The 20659-nt window shown below is 39.7% G+C and overlaps 2 protein-coding genes across 11 annotated transcripts in view; both read left to right on the top strand.

Annotated features, from left to right (window-relative positions):
* Positions 1 to 420: 420 nt before the first annotated feature.
* On the top strand, positions 421 to 2659 carry LOC100660481 (histone H2A.Z). 2 transcript variants are annotated; one of them, XM_064285518.1, is made up of 5 exons: positions 421 to 554; positions 963 to 1040; positions 1329 to 1442; positions 1785 to 1914; positions 2182 to 2659. In XM_064285518.1, the coding sequence occupies exons 1-5, from the start codon at positions 552 to 554 to the stop codon at positions 2241 to 2243; spliced, it is 387 nt and encodes a 128-aa protein (XP_064141588.1). In that variant the 5' UTR covers positions 421 to 551; the 3' UTR covers positions 2244 to 2659. The 2 variants fall into 2 exon arrangements, with proteins under 2 accessions (XP_064141588.1, XP_064141587.1); XM_064285517.1 differs by having other exon boundaries at positions 963 to 1442.
* A 1742-nt stretch (positions 2660 to 4401) lies between these two features.
* Positions 4402 to 20659, top strand: part of DNAJB14 (DnaJ heat shock protein family (Hsp40) member B14) — a 70956-nt gene continuing 54698 nt past the window's right edge. For 8 of the 9 annotated variants that reach the window (XR_010322047.1, XR_010322046.1, XM_064285509.1 and 5 more), the window contains exon 1: positions 4402 to 4662. Coding sequence is in view for 7 of the 9 variants with exons in the window: in XM_064285509.1 (XP_064141579.1) it covers positions 4530 to 4662 (133 nt within the window). In the remaining 2 variants the exon portion in view is untranslated. The remainder of the gene's footprint in view (positions 4663 to 20659) is intronic. The other variant, XM_064285510.1, reaches the window with a different exon arrangement.

The following is a 20659-nucleotide window of genomic DNA, read 5'->3' on the forward strand; positions in this document are numbered from 1 at the left end:
TGCGGGTAGGGCACGGTGGGAGGGGGCAGGAGGGAGCGCTAGACCCCAACACGTGGTCTTTCGAGATCCTCAGGGAAACTAGGAGAAGGGGCGCTACTGTGTGCTCCTCCCCAGAGCCTCTCAGCTCCTCCTCCCAGACACGTGACCGCAACCGGCCGGTCTCCTCGCTCTCGCAGGGTAGCTCGCTGTGTTTCTTCCCTCCTGCTGCCGTGCCCTTCTTCTACCCGTTCCTGTCCCTCCGCCCTCCCCCACCTCCCTCCCTAAACTCCAATCGCGGCTCGAAGTGCGAAGCGCCCGCCCCTCCACTATTTCCTTCGCCTGCTCATTGGCTGAGGCCTCAAGGACGCGTCCCGAGGGCGGGTGGCAGCCATTGGTGCGATGAGCAATCGGAGTTCCCGGATGAGGGAACATTCTGCAGTATAAAGGGAGCGGGGAAGGCGGGAGACAGCGCAGTTTGAATCGCGGTGCGACGGAGTAGCTGCCGGGATCTCGCTGGGTGTTTGACTAGCCCTTTCTCTGCCTTGCTTGTTTGAGCTTCAGCAGAATTCGAAATGGTAAACTTAGCAGAGGCGCTCGACGACTTCGTGGGTTTTTGCCGGCGGGAGAAAAACCCGTTACACACGGGGATGGGGGGGTGGAGTGGCGGCGGTTGAGAACGCGCGGAGACAGGATTTGGAAGAGCGGGGGGAGGTGTTTTGTCGTCGGCGAGCGTAGCCACCTCCGGTCTCGTGGCGGGCGGCGACGGTTGGGTCGCGCGCGCAACGCCCCTGGGGGCGGGCGGGCTGGTGAAGGCGCGCGGCCGCGGCGGCGGGCGGGGTCGCCCCTGCGGCGCGCGGCGGTCCGGAGACCCCAGCGGGGCCGCGCTCGCGCCCGGGCCGCGCCGCGTTGGGGGAGGGGCGCGCCGCCCTGGTAATCCTATATTCTCCGTTCCTCCTCCGCTCGCGGGCGTGTGCGCGCTGCAGGCTGGCGGTAAGGCTGGGAAGGACTCCGGAAAGGCCAAGACAAAGGCGGTTTCCCGCTCGCAGAGAGCCGGCTTGCAGGTCAGTAGTTGTTTGTGCAGCCTTGGAGTCGTGGCGTTTTTCTTTGCCGTCCTTTCTTGTTTATCATCGCTCTTGACTGGCGTTTGGTCTTTTCGTGGGCGACGCGGTGTCGCGACTTGGGTTGTCGATAACGATAAATGTCGGGAAGGGGAGGAGATCACGTGTGTTGATACTGGAGCGTGTTGCTGCACCAGCGTCGCCCATGCTCCTTGCTTTGGCGCGCGTATGATTTTCCTATCTTTGACTTATATGTTTGTGCATTTATGTTTATGTGTGCTTAAAATTAAGTTTCCGGTGGGCCGTATTCATCGACACCTGAAATCTAGGACGACCAGCCATGGACGTGTGGGCGCCACTGCCGCTGTGTACAGCGCAGCCATCCTGGAGTACCTCACCGCAGAGGTAAATGGGTGTACGCCTATAATCTGGAAAAGGCTGGAGCGGGGGGAGGGAGGTGAGAGGGAAGGAGGAAAGTGATGCAAGAAAACTCCCAGGCCCTAAACGCGGCGAGAAGCCTCGAAGAACGCTAGAGGGAGCTGGTGTTCAACAAGGCATCCTATTGAGTTTGAGTTTGCTGCTGCTGTAAATAATTGCGTGTCCCCTTTATAGCTTTTGCATATCTGGCCATTAAGTTGGGGGGGGGGCAGCGACAATGGGTAGATTTACCCTCATGAAGACTTGTTTGTGCTCTGGATCTTGGCCTGAGGAAAGTTGGAAGGAGATTAAATAGATTCTGTTGTCTAGGTACTTGAACTGGCAGGAAATGCATCAAAAGACTTAAAGGTGAAGCGTATTACCCCTCGTCACTTGCAACTTGCTATTCGAGGAGATGAAGAATTGGACTCTCTTATCAAGGCTACAATTGCTGGTGGTGGTATGTAACTAGAGAAAAGAATTATTTGCATCTTTAATTTCTGTTACTTTTATAGTCTAAAAGAATACATATATTTTCACTGATGCAGCATGGTTGCAGATTTGTGACGTTTGATTTACGTAAATTAACTCAATGAATTTTTATTTTGCATATTTAAGCTTAATATTTTTTAAAAAACCTTTCAAGTTGAACAATAAGTTACCTGGGTTATATACTATGTGACTTTAAATTTTATATATGTCAAGTTAATCCCTGTCACTCTTCTAGGCGTCATTCCCCACATCCACAAATCTCTGATTGGGAAGAAAGGACAACAGAAGACTGTCTAAAGGATGCCTGGATTCCTTATTATCTCAGGACTCTAAATACTCTAACAGCTGTCCAGTGTTGGTGATTCCAGTGGACTGTATCTCTGTGACAAACACAATTTTGCCTTTTTGTAATTCTATTTGAGCAAGTTGGAAGTTTAATTAGCTTTCCAACCAACCAAATTTCTGCATTCGAGTCTTAACCATATTTAAGTGTTACTGTGGCTTCAAAGAAGCTATTGATTCTGAAGTAGTGGGTTTTGATTGAGTTGACTGTTTTTAAAAAACTGTTTGGATTTTAATTGTGATGCAGAAGTTATAGTAACAAACATTTGGTTTTGTACAGACATTATTTCCACTCTGGTGGATAAGCTCAATAAAGGTCATATCCCAAACTTAGCTGTGTTTTAAATTTGCTTGACTGTAATAGGAATTTATCTGTTTGAATCCAGCAGTGACTAAACAGGGTTCTTACCTGGGAATTAAACTGTTACTTCTATTGATCAGTGAAGTTAGATGGCCCTAATATGATTTTTTCCCCTGATATTATATAATGAGCTCTTAAAGATTTTAAAGCTTTGGCAGGAATTGCGGTGGGAGAAACTTCCTTTAGGCCAAGGTGTGGCTATACCAGTTTGTACATTTGCTGTGCTTGCTCTGTGTGATGGTATCATACCAGTGTACTATAATACTGGGAGGGAGAGGGCAGGTAGGGTATATATATAACCTGCCTCTGTTAGCTGCCCATTGAGTTGGTTCTGACTCACAGTGACTCTTTGTACAACAGAACAAAACATTGCCCAGCCCTGTGCTGGGCAATCGTTGCTATGTTTGAGCCCATGTTGCAGGCACTGTGTCATTCCATCTCATTGAGGGTCTTCGACTTTTTCAGTGATCCTGTTTTTACCAAGCATGATGTCCTTCTCCAGGGACTGGTGTGTGCTGATAACATGTTCAAAGTATATGAGATGGAGTCTTGCCACGCTCCCTTCTCAGGAGCATACCCTACTTCTACAGAACGAATTTACAATTTAGACTTTGAAGATGATAGCTAGAAGTACCTTCCGTGCCAGGGACTGTTTTTAAATCTACATGAAATTGTTCAGTAGTCAAGAACATTTGGGGGGATGTACTATCTGTATTTTATAGGAGAGAATCTGGATGTTCTCTGGTAGTTAGCATGGTTTGACAACATTGTGTACAAATGGCTATCTTGTTGGGTTGAGTGGAGGACCATTCTGACACTTAGCTTCTGGCAAGTTCATCTCCAAAAATGTTAAAAATTGGAAGCAGACATTACCAAACAATAGCATTTCCTCTCCCCTTCCTCACTGAGAAAACCAACATGACATGGTACCGTAATCAACGGGTGGTAACTATCAAAAATGGAAAAAGAAAACCAAGGCCACCTAGGTGGTGTTTATTATACACGTTCTGAAAGGGCTGGATCCTGCCTTGTTTTGGTCATACAGGATTAGGGTCACAGCTACTTTTCACCAGAAAAATTCCAAAACAAATTACTAAACCACTTTTTTCTTTCTGATTGGCCGGACAATCTAATGGAGTCTGGATCAAAAGGATGATGTGTAACTGAAGAAAAAAAGGCAATTAAAAGCACTGGGGTTAGGGTCAAACGACGCTTTAACGTGTTTACGAACACCTGTTCCGGAAGCGCCCTGTAGGGACTGACGCGCAGGCCTCACCTGACCGAATCCGCCTCCGGTTAAGGGGGCTCAGAGGCGGGGACTTGGAGTCCTGGGAATTTTCTTGACAAGTGCCCCCTCCTATGTTACCGTTCTGGTCGCCCAGAAGGCGGACTCTGGTTTGCGCTGGCTGTGTCCGGAAGTCAGGGGACCCGGGCTTCCAATGCCGGCGGCCGGATCCCCACTGTGGCGGAACCCCCTTGCCCGGCAGTCGAGCTGGTATCGCCCGCTCTTCTCTTCCCTCCACACCGCCGCCCCAGGTTGGTCGGCTTGGGACGGCCGGGAGCCTAGAGGTGTCGGGTACCGGCGGCCGCCGACGCAACTCGGAAGCCCTGGCCTAGGAGCCGGGTCCCCGCGCCAGGAGGGACGCGGCTCGCGCCCCAGCGGCCCGCTGGGGGCGGGGGAAGCCGCCGTGAGGAGGCGGAGCTGTGAGGCCCGCCAGTCCGCCACCCGGACAGCCGCCGCCGCCACCGCCGTGGTCCCTTGCGCTCCTCCCTGCTCTCCACTGCACGCCCCCGCCGGGGTCTGGCCTCGCCTTCTCAGCGGCGGCGGCTTCCGCCCCTCGTAGCTGCGCTGCCAGAGGAAACGGAAGAAGGCGCAAGCTATGGAGGGGAACCGGGATGAGGCGGAGAAATGTGTCGAGATCGCCCGGGAGGCCCTGAACGCCGGCAACCGCGAGAAGGCCCAGCGATTCCTGCAGAAGGCCGAGAAGCTCTACCCACTGCCCTCGGCCCGCGGTGAGGACCTCAGCGGCCCTTCCCTCCCTGCCTCTTCCCCTGACCGCGGCGTAGCCCGTCCCCGCCCCCATCATCGTCCCTCCGGGGAGCTGGCGGGGCCCCGGGTCCGCCGGACCCCGCCGTTGGGCCCAAGGGCGGAACATCCCGACACACACACACACCCCACCCCTCGTCCCGACCCAGGGCCCGGCTGTCCCTGGGCCTGGGTTTGGATGGGCGACCCGAGACTGCCTCTGCATCAACCTTCCTGCGGGTTGCTAGGCTCTCCGCTGACAGGCGGGGGTTGCCAGCTCCGGGATCTGTTTTCCTAAGTGTCCAGCTCTCATCCTTCTAGGAGGAGAGCTCCCTGATCTCGTCTTACCAGAGTGGTGCTTTATATCTAGGTGTTTGGTTGCCAGTCCCCCTTCTCCCCATCCTCGCTCCCAAATTAGGCCTAGACCCCTAATGAAGTGAGAGGAACGGGGAACTCTATTGGCTAATTTACAGATCTCAGGTACTGTAGCTTCTGGGGTCGAAAACAGTTCCCAAAGCAAACATTTTCAAATACTTGTGATGACATTGCTTTTCCCTGGGGGAGAGAGAGAGAGTTCTTTTAGAAGAGAGGAGCACACATTTGACAGGAATGATCAAAAGTCTGTTGATTTGGTAAATAGTAGTATCTGATTTGATAACACCATAATTATGGGCAAGCTAGGTAAATCTGCAAGGAATAGAGTGCTGGACTTCTTTTAGTTGAATTAACTGTGTTCATTGTCCTACCCTCTGGTCTTCAAAGTACTAATAGCCAACATTTATTGAGCACTTACAAGTGCCAAGAGTTGTGCCAAGCTTTTTATATGAATTCATTTATTTCTCCCAACAGTCCTGTGTACAGGATTCATTTGACCAGGTTAACCTGTATGGAAACAGACTTTTTGATGAATGAGTGAATGAATGAAAATATCTTACCCAAGGAGCCCTGGTGATGCAGTGGCTACTAACCCAGCTCAAATCCACCAAACTGCTCCTTGGAAACGCTGTGGGGCAGTTCTGCTCTGTCCTATAGGGTCACTATGAGTTGGAATGACTCGTTGGCAGTGGGTTACCAATAGGGAAACAGACTTTTTGATGAATGAGTGAATGAATGAATTAATGAAAATATCTTACCCAAGGTCACACAGTAATTAGTGGGAAAGTCAGAATAATAATTGAGCTGTCAGACTATCACACTCCGATAGGCTCTTAGCCCCTTACACTCTATTGCCTTCCCAATAGAACATGAGTTTCAAAGTTTTGCTTGAGTTTCGAAGTATTAACAGGTTAAGAAGAAAATTATTAACATATTAATAATGTGGAGCTATCTGTTTTATTGTTTGCTTAATTTTTTTCCGGCATTATTGAAGCCTTTGTGTTTTTGCTTTTCTCTTTCCTGTTACATTGCCTTTGGTCACCAGAGAAAACAGGAAAGGAAGTGAAGAAAAAGGAATTAATAATGTTTGAATCTCCCTACTGTATGAATTGAGTCCCTGGGTGGTGCAAACAGTTGAGCTCTGCTACTGACCAAAAGGTTGACAGTTCAGATCTACCCAGAGGCGCCTCAGAAGAAAGCTTTATGATCTACTTCCCAAAGGTCACAGCCATTGAGTAGAGCACAGTTCTACTCTGAAACACATGGTGTCACCATGCGTGGGTATTGACTGGACAACAACTGTTTTTTTTTTTTTTTTTTTAATTTTAACTGTCTGAATACATTATGTCATAGAGTCATTATCTAATCTTAGAGGGACAGTTTTGACATTAAGCCAAGAAGACACTTTAGAATGCCTGGCTTTTGAACCCTGGTTCTTCCACTTACTAGTTTGTAACCTTTATAGTTTTAGGCAAGTTAAAGAACCTCTTTATCCTTTGGCTTTTTCATCTATAAAATGGGGACAATAATATACCAATCTCATAGGGCTGTTATGAGGACTAAATGGGTTAATACAGGGAAACCTGTGAGAGCCAGAACTCATTGGGACTGTCTTGCTTTTCTGGGTCTCGAAAGTTTTCTGCCTTTGACAGGGTATAACCTTACCACTTTTCTATCACTATTAGTAGAAAATATTTGAGCTTTCCTTCTCTGACAGTTTTCAGCCTTACACAAGTTCTGGCTTTTGCAGGTTTTACTATACATGTAAAGCATTAAAAGTAAGCAAATTAATTTTGCTTTCTTTTTTTTTTTTTTTTTTACAGTAACGAGACTGAGAATTTTTAAAACCTGCCCAAACTTACACAGTCCGTCATTTTTTCTAGCATACATGCAACTTGAATCAATTTGCTGATGGACACTAAGATATCAAAGAATAATAGAATTGTACTTAAATAGCATACACAGGACTGTTCATACAGAGGAAAATTTTAAAAATACAGGAGTTAAAGTCAGTAGTACAAATGTATTGTAAGGCAGTATGTGATTACCAAATAAAGTAATAGGGTACAGTTGTGTAGTCTGAAAGCCTTAGTTCAAATGCAGTCTTTGATTCTAAACAAATTTTTCAACAGGGACAAGTTACTTAGCTTTTGTCAGCATTGTTTAGTTATATGTAAAATGAAGATTTCATTGCATAGTTGATGTGAGCCTTAGCTGAAACAAAGTACGTGCAAATGCTTAGCAATGTATATTTTACAGAGAATAATCTCAGAAGATGTTTACTGAAATAATTTAAGAATTCAGGGGATGGAAAGATCTAGAACATTTGTGTAAGATCCCAATAAAAGGTTTGGTGTAGAAGGAAATTGAAGCTGTTGGTTACAGTAAGATTGTAAAATTTCGTCTCTGAAAATTACCTGTTATAAACTATCACCAAACCCTTTTAAATCCGAAAGTTGATTGAATGTTCCTGTTGGTGTGTTTTCATATTAAGATAGACAAAGAAAACATTGCATTTTGATTTCAGTTATTCTGGAAAAACTTGAGGCTAAATTCTAGCTTAATTTTAGGATTCTTATATTCATAATTTTATACTTGTGAGGTAGAAAATCTGATTGATAGAACACTTAAAAAATTGGCAGGTTTTCCTTGAGCCAAAACTTTGATCTCTAAATGAATCTAGGACATTGTTGCTTTCTATGTTTTTAGTTAAGAATCTTATTTTACAGTTTATTATATTGCAGGAGACTTATAATTGAGTTCAGTTTTGCAGCTTTTCAAGTATTTTCATACCTATGAGTTTCAGCTGGGAAAATAATGTCAGCAGTCAGAAAGTAAATTACATTTTCATTTTTCAAACTATACAGTTATTATTGATATGTTTTAGATTTTTACAGAAGGATACAGTCTCATTGTTTTAATGCAGTACATTGCTATTTTAATACTTTAGTGTTTCAGACTTGTTGAGGAACTGGCAGCCTTAAGTATAGATTTTTATTTACAGAGAAATAAAATTTTACTGTTTTCAAGAATATATCAGAGTAATTCGAATCAAATAGTGACCAACAGCTTCAAAAAAGGTTGTTCTGGGTCTACTTTAATGAATAGATAACTCACGTATAATTTGCATCATTTATCTGCACATTTGTAGTCCCTGGATGGTACAAGCTGTTAAAATACCTGCTGCTAGTATTTTTAATCAAAAGATTGGAGGTTCGAATCCACTCAGGAACCTCAGAAGAAAGACCTGGCAATCTATTTCCAAAAAATCAACTATTGAAAACCCTGTGGAGCACAGTTCTACTCTGACATGGGGTCACCATGAGTCAGAACTGACTCCACAGCAACTGGACTTTTTTTTTAAATTAGCACGTTAGCAATTATAATAGTCCTCTTTTAATTTTTGCCCTCATTAAGAGATATGTGTACAGATAACATCCCTTCCCCCATTTTTCCTAACATAAAAATTCTGTGTTTATATGAAAGTCGTCATGTAGAAAAAGCAGTATATTCAAGTGATACAGTTAACTGCTGTTTTGGACTTGCTTTCAAATCTAGCATTAGATTCTTTAGTAGTACCTTGGTGCTATAATTTTTTTTGGGGTGGGGTGGGAAGGACAGATGATTGACCTCAAAAGGTTTAATTATGCACCCCAAACATTTCTAGCTGCTTTTTCTTCTCTTTTTTTTGCTGCATTGTTTTGAAATTTAAATCTAATAAAAAGTTAAGAGTTCTGTTCCCTTTTGTCTTCAAATGGTAAAATAAAGGTTTTAAACTGTCATTATGCTTCTGGAATATTATATAAAGTATTTCTTTTAAGGTGATTCCATCTTCTATTTCTGACTTAATTAAATTCAGTAATAACTACAAATTATACATCTGCAACAATTACTTCTATAGTACCAAGTTAAGTGTTATAAAATGATTTCCAAGTTTCAGCTAATAGCCAAACTATTTTAGATATCATAGTTGAAAAAGAGAATACTGAATTTGGGTTTAAACCTTAATTTAATAGCTGTACGACCTTGAGCATGTAACAGTCTTTCCGAACATCAGTTTCCTCATATGTAGAATGGGAATTTATTTATCCAACAAATATTTACTGAGTATACATTATGGCAGCCCTGGTTAAGAGCTCGACTGCTAACCAAAAGGCCAGCAGTTTCAGTCTACCAGTTGCTCCTGAGAAGCCCTGTGGGGCAGTTCTACTCTGTCCTATAGGATCACTGTGAGTTGGAATTGACACAATAGCAGTGGGTTTGGTTTGTTTTTTTTAATACATTTTTGAGTGCCAGACACTGTTCTAGGAGCTAGGGATTCAATGGATAATGAGACAAAGTCCATGCCTTATGGAGCTACATTCTAGAGGGAATATGAAGTGCTGGTGGTCATAATGATGACTCAGTTTCTGTCATTCCCCCTACCTTTTCTGAATCTCAAATTTCTCATCTGTAATCCCCACAGAGTTAATTATGAGAATATTTTTATTAGCTTAAATGCTGTAAGAATGTCATGCATTTTTTTACTATGGCAGAAGAATTTGGATGATGCCTTGGAGTTGACAATATCATATTTATCTCTTTTCTGCCATATATATATATATATAATTTCATATATTTTGTTGTTGAGAATGTACACAGCAAAACATACACCAGTTCAATAGTTTCTACGTGTACCATTTAGTGACATTGATTACATTCTTCGAGTTGTGCAATCATTCTCACCCTCCTTATCTAAGTTGCTTCTTCTCCATTAACATAAACTCCCTGCCCCCTAACGTTCCTGTCTCATCTTTCGAGTTGCTGTTGTCAATTTGATCCTATATAGATAGTTCTTAAAAGATCATAATGCTCAAGGCAGACTTTTTTTACTAGTTAAGCTAAACTTGTTTGGTTTAAAGAAGACTTCAGAGAATATTTTTGGTTTAAGGTTTAAAAATTATGTCAGGGCAGTTGTTTCAGGGGTTCATCCAACCTTTATGGCTCCATGAAGTCTGGAGTCCATGAGAAATCTGAAATTCTGTTCTGCATTTTTCCCCCTTTTGATAAGGATTCTTCTATGGAATATCTGATCAAAATGTTCAGTAATGGTAGCTGGACACCATCCAGTTCTTCTGATCTCATGGCAAAGGAGGCAGTTGTTCATGAAGGCAATTAGCCACACATTCCATAGCCTCCTATTCCTGACTCTCTTCTCCTTCTGTTGTCTTGGGTGAACAGAGACCAATTGTTGTGACTTGGATAGCCACTTGCATGCTTTTAAGAACCCAGGCAGTCTTAAACTAGGAGATAGAACAGAGGCACTGAACATGTTATTTGGCCAATTAACTGGGATGCCCCATGAAATCATGACCAAACCAAGGACTAAACCTCCAAACCATGGAACCAAATCCCATGAGGTGTTTGGGTGTACATCGTCAGCCTCAGCAGCTACTTTCTTTTTTTTTTTCGGTCATTGTCGTAAGTTTTTTTTTTATGTCATTTTTTATGTACTTGTTTGAGCACAAAACAGTTGCTTGTAAACTAGAATTAATCTCATTTTGAGAAATTTATGAAATAAGAACAGACCACAGTTCTTTTGAATTGTCTACATAAACATTTTTAATACTGTTACCTTTTTACTGATTCTTGATATGGATTATATTTTATTAAATGCATATTACATTAAAACCCCAAGCAAAACAGTATGTCTGGAAGAAGAGTGCATGAACTAAGATTGCATAATTTTAAAATCAAAAGTAAATGTACTCTTGTTTAGAAAAACTACATTCTGCCTGACTAATGCTTTAATACTGCACATTGCTAGAAATCAGATCTCATGTGATAGCTGAGACATTTAATATATTAGAAAAATCCAACGTGTTCTAAATTCTAGCAGTACTTGAACTAAATCATATTACATTCTCAGGAATTGATTCTAGTAATGGTTAATACAGAAAACCTTGCTGATTCCATTTTTAAGATGATGAAACTGGATAATGAGACGTGTCCAGACTTTGACACTACAGAGCCAAAGAGTGTTTGGTGTGAGCAATGTGCACACACAGCTATCGTTAGGTAGAGCTCCTATGCATGAAATTGTGAAGGAGAAAAATTTTCAGTATCATAACAACAGTTGAGAATCCCAAACAGATGTATGATCCTACTTTAAGACTAACACCCAGAACATTGGGAAAAATTAATATTTATACTAAGAATGGAGGGATACATACAGATAACTTGTAAGCAGTATATATAATAAGGATTTTGTGGTCATCTGTAAATACTAAATATGAATAACTACTTTCATACCTGGTTCTAGAATTTTTAAAAAATCATTTCTTTCTATTAGCTGAAATACTTCTGTATCTACTTTTCTTCGTTTATTTTGGTGGAAAATGATGTTTCAGGATCACAATCTGGGCTTTAGGGATGCTGTGGCTCCTAGTTAGGTTCATTGATTCTGGGCCTTTTCAGTGCACGGGACTAGGAAATACATGATTTTTTAAGAAGATAAAACAGCTTGTGAGTATTTAGTGTTATTTCTAATTTTAACTTCAAGGTTTTTAGTTAAGAATTTCTAGCTTTATATCTTTGTCTTCTTTCTTCCAGTAATTTTGGTTCTCAAGGGCACAGGGAATGATACTGTCATGATTACTTATTTGCTTTATCCTACATAATATGCATAATAGTTTCAGATTAATATTACCAATACTGTTATCCCACCGATATAATTATTGAAAGTAAACATTTTTTTGCATATACTTTATCCATTCTCAACTCATTTTAATTTCAGAAAAATTTTAAAGTTATAGAAAAGTCACAATAATAGTTCACACTTCCAATATATATTTCACTCAGGCTCCCATCTGTTAAAATTTTACTACATTTGCTTTATTATTTCCTTACCTCTTCTCTGCCTCTCTCACTGCCCATCACGCATCTGTCTATACACACACACACAATTTTTTTTTCTTTTTTTTACTATTGTTATTTTTTTCTGAACAAATTAAGTTGTGGACATAATGCCCTATTACCCCTGAATAATTCAGTGTATATTTTCTAAGACAAAGACGCTTACATAACTGTTGTATAACCATAAAATTTAGGAAACGAATGCACAAACCTCATTCACATTTTTCCAGTTATGTCAATTATGGCAAAAAGGTGTCATGTTGTATTTGTCATGATTATTCTGCAGATAGCATCTTTTTTTTTTTTTTTAGTGTACATATCTGGAGTCACATGGGATTGATTTGGTCTTTACTTGTGAAGTTAACATTGATCACTTGGCTAAGCTGGTGACTGTCAGGTTTCTCCACTGTAAAGTTACTGTTTTCCCCCTTGTAATTAGCAAACCATTTGTGGAGAAATATTTTGTCCTGTTCCTCAACAGACTTGCACCAATGCCTTTTAGCATCCATTGATGACTCTTTCCTGAAAAAATAATTACTCTGATGGTTGCCAAATGATAGTTATCTAATTGTTTCATTCTTTCTACATTTATTAGTATTTGTCAGTTTGGTTTCATGGATTCCTGTTTACTCCATTACCATCATTATGTATTTAGATTGTCAGATTGCCCCAGATTTAGCCATTGGAACCCCCTTCATGCTGCTTTATGTGTCCTTTTGACATTTTATTCTCTGAACTGCCTTACTTTCTGCAAGAAAAAATGTTGACAGGCTCATTTTTTGCTTTTTCCGCCCTGGAATCACCTATTTCTTCAAGGAGCTCTAATTCCTTTTAGTGGACGATGGTAATTAGAAACTTTAGACACTAGATATGCCCGTTGCTACAGCGATATCATTGCTTCTAGTTCCAGTGGACAGAGCTAGGAAATATATGTATGTATGCGTATATGTGTATGTGTGTGCATATTATATATATTTGCGTGTGAGCATATATAAACCAAAAACCAAACCCATTGTCATCGTGTCAGTTCTGACTCATAGCGACCCTCTAGGACAGAGTAGAACTGCCCCATAGAGTTTCCAAGGAGTGCCTGGTGGATTTGAACTGCCAACCTTTTGGTTAGCAACTGTAGCCCTTAACCACGATGGCACCAGGGCTTCTGTGGGCATATATACATCTATATTAATTTTGATATCTGTGATGTGTAAGTACAGATACATGTATGTGTGAATATAAATGTATGTTATGTGAAGTTAGTTTAGTTGGCGATATATATGCATACATATTTATATTCATATTCACAGTGACTCCATTTTCAGTTCAGTACCGTAGGGGTCGTTCTAGCCTTCACTATTTCCATATTTGTAATTCCATTCTGTAACACCGAGAAACATGGCTCCCATTATTTTCAGTTTACTTATTTGTTAATTTTCCCCTGTATATAATCAGTTGCCTCCTTGACCCCATTTGAACAGGCTTTATCAATGCCAGCTATGTTTTTGGCTATGACTGCCTCCTTGGTCCTAATAGCTTCCTTGGTCCTGGCTTCGCAGGCCCTGGGAGTCCACTGCCAAAGGGAAGGGAGGGAAAGGGAATTATTAATCAATAATTTAAGTTTTTTTCCCTTAATTAAAGGAAAGAGGAAGCCTACCATTTCTTAAGTAGTTGAACTGTCTGCACAGTGTCAGAACACACTATTATTACATACTATGTCCTCTCTCTCTTAGCTGTCATTTAGTCTTAGTTCTTAGTTCTATAAGTAACTATACATTTAATGCTTGCCACCAGTCGTTATATCAGTGTAGCTCTGATTATTTTGTGTTCCTGAGGCCTGTTCTCTAGTAGATTCCCAGGAAGGGCCTTGGGAACAATTACTAAGTTCTAGAATGTTGAAAACAGTGCATATGTGACCTTATGCTTGAAGTTAGTTTGGTGGTTACTAAGACCTTGGCTCACATTTTCTTTCTTTGAATATCTAAATATGTTACTCCATTTATTTTTTTGTTCATCAAGTACCAGTGATGTGAAAAGTCTGACAACAGTCTAATTTTCTTTTCTTTATTAGTGCCCAGTTAATTTTACTAGACTATGTCTTGGTTTTTCTAGGTCAGTATTCTTAGATATGCGATTTGCCCATTCAGTATGTAGTTTCTTTTTGTTTTATGTCAGAAAGAGATTTCTCCAATTACTGCTTACTATGATTCCCACGGTTCTGTTGTATGTATGTTGGATCTTCTTTCTCTTCAATATTTGTCACTTTCTCTCAACTTCTCTTTTAATTAAAAAAAAAAAAAAGAAAAAAAAAGTGTCCTCTTTATCTTGTCTTTCTCTTAAGGCATTGTCTGTTGCATTTATTCACTTTTTGTTTCTTCTTTATTTCTGAATGGATTTTTTATTTCATTTATTCTTTCCTGAGTTCTATCACCTATGTTATGGATAATTTTGGGGTTTTTCTAATTCTGATTTATGTTGTTCTTTCATCTGAACCACTTCTGTCTCCCACATTTCCTGTTCAGTGGAGTTAGATCTAGAGCTGAGATTAGATTCAGGTTCAGTTTTCTTTTTTTTGGCAAGTGAAGCCTTCCCTTTAAAGTGAGAAAAACACAGTGTTTGCTGTGTATCTCCTAGTCTACATTATATTGGGTTAATGCAAGAAAAAAAAAAAGTGTAAGTATTAGGTAGAAAAAGATAATATTTGCAAGTAATAAGTTTATCCCAGTGAACTATTGGAATGCTAAATTCAAGAGGCTTACTAGAAAAAAAAAGGTTAAGGAAGGTAAAAAGTTATAATGTACTTTTTACTTAGAAGTAAACCAGAGTCCTGGTGGCACAATAGTTAAAGCACACAAGTGATAGTGGAAAGGTTAGTGGTTCAAAGCCAACAGCTCTGGGAGAAAGATGTGGCAGTCTGCTTCCGTAAAGATTTACAGCCTTGGAAACCCTATGCGGGCAGTTCTGCCTTGTTGTATAGGGTTGCTGTGAGTCGGAATTGACTCAGTGGCAGTCGGTTTTTTATCATTATCTTAAAGTCTTTCCAGCTTGTTTAGAAATAGTTGGTTATAGTGTTTATCTGTCGGTGGGTCTTTCTGCGTTCACTGTCTTCAGAGATTTGTTTTCGTTTAGTCATCTCTTTTTCTTATTTTTCCCATTGCCGTCGAGGTGATTGCAACTCATAGCGACCATATAGGACAGAGTAGAACTGCCCCATAGAGTTTCTAAGGAGTGCCTGGTGGATTTGAACTGCCAACCTTTTGGTTAGCAACTGTAGCTCTTAACTACTACACCACCAGGGTTTCCCTTTTTCTTATAGTAACTTTGTATAGGATTTTACTTGTCAATTTCTTCGACTCATTTTTACGTGAAGTTTAGTTAGCTTTTCTAAATGCACAGCTGTCTTTCTTTTATTTTTTGTGTAATGTTAGAAAATATGTTACCTTGCTATATGAGATCTCCTTGCACCTTTCTCCTTTCCTAGTTTTATTTGGGTCTTCTCTCGCTCTCTATTTTTTTTTACCCTATTGTTCTTGTCCTCCCCATTTTGGGTTCTGTTCCCAGCAGTTTCTCCTTGTGACATTGTTCTGGAAGGGAGTTTTAGTTTTTGCGAGTTTGTAGTACCTAGAGTGTTCTATTCCCTTAAGACCTTATTGTGGATTTTTGTACTCACCTGTTATTATTAAGTGAGCAAAATCCATTCCTTTTTAACATTCTTTTCTCAGTTTTGCCTGCTATCCTATATAAAGAGTCACTTTTGGTTATTATGGGATTCTTCTGTTCCCTGAGATGGCAAATGCCCCATTACTGTCCTGTGCTTCTTCCCACACAAATACTAATACCCCGAGAGATTTTGTAGTTGTTAGTGATTTGTTCCCACCTTCTTGTGTTTTAGGTTCTTGTCCATGAAGTTTTGATTTTGCTATCTAGTTGCTGTGTATAATTTTTTGAGGGAATTTGGCATGTTGCTGCTACTGCCTTCCTTCCAGAAGTTTCACAAAATTTTTCATATTTAAAAGTTGTGAACCACTACCCTAGACCATGCTGGACTTTTCTTTCAAAATTAACATTGTGATTGCATTAAATAAGAACTGAACTACAGTTGAAAATTGTCTATGTATTAGATGTTATAGTTCTCTTGTTAATAACTAATAGATTGCTGTCTAATTGAGTGCCTTTCTGTACCATCCACAATTAAATTTTCATAAAAATTGAATTTTTTATGTCATTGGTGACCTCTTGAATGCATTAGCCGGGAAAGACATGGTAGAAAGAAGTCCTCTTGCATACATGAAATATAACGATAAATATCTACATATCTGAAAATTTTCCAGCAACTTTGCTGGGATTTAAATATATATAAATATCATCTTTATTGAAGCATAATTCACATATTATATAATTCACTCATTTAAAGTACACAGCTCAGCGGGTTTTTAGTATATTCACAGTTGTGCAACTATCACAATCAATTTTAGAACATTTTCCTTACCCCAGAAAGAAATCGAATACCCATCAGTACTTATTCCTCATTTCCATCCATTTACTCCCTCTGCAGCTCCAGGTAACCACTAATGTACTTTGCGTCTCTGTAGATTTGCCTGTTTGTTACATTTCACCCAAATGAGATCACACAACACATGTTTTTTTCTGACTAGTTTCTTTCTGTTAGCATAAAGCTTTCAAGGTTCATTGTAGCATATGTGTGTCAGTACTTAAATTCTTTTTATTGTCAAATAATATTCCTTTGTAGGAATATATCACTATTTTTCATCACTTACTGGAGATTTGGATTGATTCTACTTTTTGGCTATTATAAATAATGCTGCTATGAACATTCATGTACTTTTTTTGTGTGGATGTATGTTTTTATTTCTCCTGGGTATAATACCTGGGAATGAGATTGCTGGGTCATATGGTAACTGTATTTAACCTTTTCAAGAACTACCAGCCTTTTTCCAAAGCAGCAACACCATTTTACATTCCCAACAGCAGTGTATGAGGGTCCCAATTTCTCCACATCCTTTCAACACTTGTTATTCTGCATCTTTTTAATCACAGCCGTCTTAGTGGTTGTATAGTAGTATCTCACTGTGGCTTTGATTTGTATTTCCCTAATGGCTAATCATGTTGAGCATTTTTTCATGTGTCTGTTGGCTATTTGTGTATCTTTTTGGAGAAATGCTACTCAGATCCTTTGCCCATTTTTAACTGAGTTATTTCCCTTTATTGTTGAGTTGTAAGAGTTTTTAATATACTGTGGATACATGTCCCTTTTCAGATAAATCATTTGCAAATATTTGCTCCCATTCCGTAGATGGTCTTTTTACTTTCTTGATGGGATCATTGACACTGCAAAAGATAATAACTTTGATGAAGTCCAATTTCTCCATTGTTTTTGTTGTTGTTGCTGCTTGTGCTTTTGGTGTCATAGCTGAGAATGTTTTGCCTGAACCAAGGTCACAAAGGTTTACTCCTGTATTTAGTTTTAAGAGTTGTATAGTTTTAGCTCTTACATTTAGGTGCATGGCCCATTTTGAGTTAATTTTTGTGACTGGCCCATTTTGAGTTAATTTGTTGTGAGGAAAGGGTCCAGTTTCATTCTTTTGCATGTGGATGTCTAACTGCCCGAGCACCATTTGATGAAAAGACTGTTCTTCCTTGTTTGCTAGAAATTTAATAAGAAATTTTCTCTGCATTTTTCTGAAAGTTGTTCTTTCAACATTGTCCTAGTAGTGAACGTTTACTCAAACGCATTTGGTTGCTGGAACTTACCTAGGGTAATAATTTGAACACATGTGCCTTGAAATCTGTCTGCGTTTGTTAATTCATAGACTAACTCTCCTTTATCTTTAAAAAACAACCAACCAACCAAAAACAAAACCTCGTTACTTATTTTGTCCCTTCTGTATGGTGGCGTAGTTGTTAAGAGTTTGGTTGCTAACCAAAAGATCAGCAGTTTGAATCCACCAGGCACTGCTTGGAAACCCTATGGGGCAGTTCTGCTCTGTCCTATAGGGTCTCTGTAAGTCGGAATCAACTCGACAGCAACAGGTTTGGTTTTTGTTTTTGGTGCAAGAGAGCAGTATGCTATGATGGCATAGCGATTGTGATTTTGAAGAAAAAAAAATTCTGACTTTTTTCTATATGTGATACTGCATGACAACCTGGAAGTTAAATATTTTGTGCAATTGTGCTTATTTTAAGCTGTGGAAGATTTAGAAATCCTTAAAGTTATAACAATCAAAGTTGCAAGAAAAAAAAAAAAAAAGCTGTGATATATGCCCGAGCAGTTTTCTTTGTTCAGGAAAATTTTCTAATCATATAGCCTTTTTTTATTTTTATTTTTTTGACCTTCAGAATTATCTTGTTTATTTCTAGAGCAGTCTGGCCTCTTGTTTCCAAAATGAATAACCAGATAGCCTTTTATATCTCGTGTATAGTGAAAATAGCATTTTTGCCTTAGACCTTTTTATCCCCATGTGCTTGAAACTGTCCTTATTCTTATCTTTAAGTAATTTTCTTTTTCTGGATGACATCTTGCTTGCTATGCTGAGCAAAGTTGCTAATAAACTTTTTTATTGTGAGTTGAAGTTGCTGTGCTGTTTACAGTTGACCTTTTAATTTTAAAGCTTTTTTTTTAACTTAAATAACTTTTTAATTTTATATTGCTGTCGTAATTATTTTTTCTTTATAGATTTTTGGCTTTGTAAAGGGCTTCCAAAACTACCTTAAATATTCCTTTCTATTTCTTTTTTGTTGTTATATGCTATTGAATTGATTCCAACTGGTAGTGACCCCGTATGACAGAGCAGAACTCCCCGTAGGGTTTCTTGGGCTATAACCTTTATGGGAGCAGATTGCCAGGTCTTTTCTCCCTCAGAGCCGCTGGTGGGTTTGAATGGCCGAACTTTGGGTAAGCACCCGAGCACTTAACCACTGCACCGCCAATTCTATATGACGTGTACATTATTCTAGGTGTGTGACATGGTTCAGGTTGTTTCCTTTTTGCCAAATGGTTAATTAGCTGTTTCTTCTAGCATTGTTTATTGAGTAATTCATTCTTTCTGTTTAGTTAGGGTAACACAGGCTGTTGTAGCAAACAGTAACTTAACACACTAAACATTTATTTCTTGCTCAAGGAGTAGTACAGTGCATGTGTTCTGTTGGTTGGCAGCCTTTGATTCAAGGAAAAGGCTTGTTTCAGCTGGTTGCTCTGGCCTCCTCTTAGGTTTTGCAGTCCTCTGCATGAAGATTGGGAAAGAACATAAAGGATCATGCTTGAGAGTTTTCATGAATCAAGACCTACCACCAGTTTCTGCCTATATGACCTTGATCAAGTTACCAATCCTCTTTAAGCCCCAGTTTCCTCATCTGTTAAAATGGGGATAATTATAGTATCTTATGGGAGATATATGAAGATTCAGTGAGATATAACGATGCCCCTAGCACCATGCATGTCATATTGTAGATGTGCAAGTAAGTGGTGGTGTTGTAGTTAACATTGTTATGAACTTTTAATTTTGGGGAGAAGAGTCACCATGACTGAAAATTATATTTAACATTCACGAATGATAACAGGATCTGTTGTTGACTGGGTTCTCAAATCTCTTTCTTTAAATTGTCTAAAATAATAATATTTGCTACATTTTCTCCCTTACCTATGTAGATTTCATTTGATCCCTCTACAGGTTTTACAGTTAAACTCCACTTGAATACCAAACCCCAAACCTACTGCCGTCAAATTGATTTGGACTCGTAGTGACCCTGTAGAACAGAGGAGAACTGCCCCATAAGGTTTCCAAGGCTGTAAATATTTACAGAAGGAGACCTCCACATTGTTCTCCCATGGAGCGGCTGGTGGGTTCAAACCACTGACCTTTTAGTTAGCAGCCTAGCGCTTAAACACTGCACCACTGAGGCGCCTCTCCACTTGAATTTATCTAATAACCACCATTATGGTGTAACACCTATTTTTCTGCACTTGTTATATTTATTAACAAATAAGTTCACCAGAAGTGCATTTTTCTATGGTGTAACACCTATTTTTCTGCACTTGTTATATTTATTAACAAATAGGTTCACCAGAAGTGCATTTTGCTTAGATTCTGTTATTCCAAGAAAGATAGATTCATTGTAATTTGTGGAAAAGTTATCCCGATGGCTTCAGTTTTCAAATTTGTAAAACAGCATCACTCTAGAATAGTAGTTTCCTTTTTAAGGTCAAGACCCATGTGAGAGATGGTAAAAGTTTTGGACTCTCATTCTAGAAAAACGCACATAAACGTACTTGACATTTTGCATATAATGTCAGGGAGTTCTTCATGTGAACTCCATAGTTCTTATGGAGATTCTAAGTTAAGAACTTACTTCCTGCCTTAAAAGGGATAGTCTCATGGTACCTTCAGACTCTGTTTACTTAAACTCTAAATTCTTGCTTCTGGAGACATTTCTTGGCAGTTTACTTAGATGAATTTATATTAGTTTATATAGCCCTGCATAACCTTTAGTTTTGAGATGAATTGTAATAAATGGCCTTTTATCCGTGTTTTTCTTTTATCCCCCCTTCATTAATTTACAGTCATCTTTTTGAGAGACTGTTTTTTGGTAGCCTTTGTTGAATTAGCAGAAACTGTGATCTGATTGGTATCTTTGAGGATACAAACCTTATAGTAGTTCTTTGTTGCTGCAAGCATTGAACCAATATTATATATTTTTCCCTCA

The sequence above is a fragment of the Loxodonta africana genome, chromosome 5 (genome assembly GCF_030014295.1).
Source record: "Loxodonta africana isolate mLoxAfr1 chromosome 5, mLoxAfr1.hap2, whole genome shotgun sequence".
Classification (NCBI taxonomy): domain Eukaryota; kingdom Metazoa; phylum Chordata; class Mammalia; order Proboscidea; family Elephantidae; genus Loxodonta; species Loxodonta africana.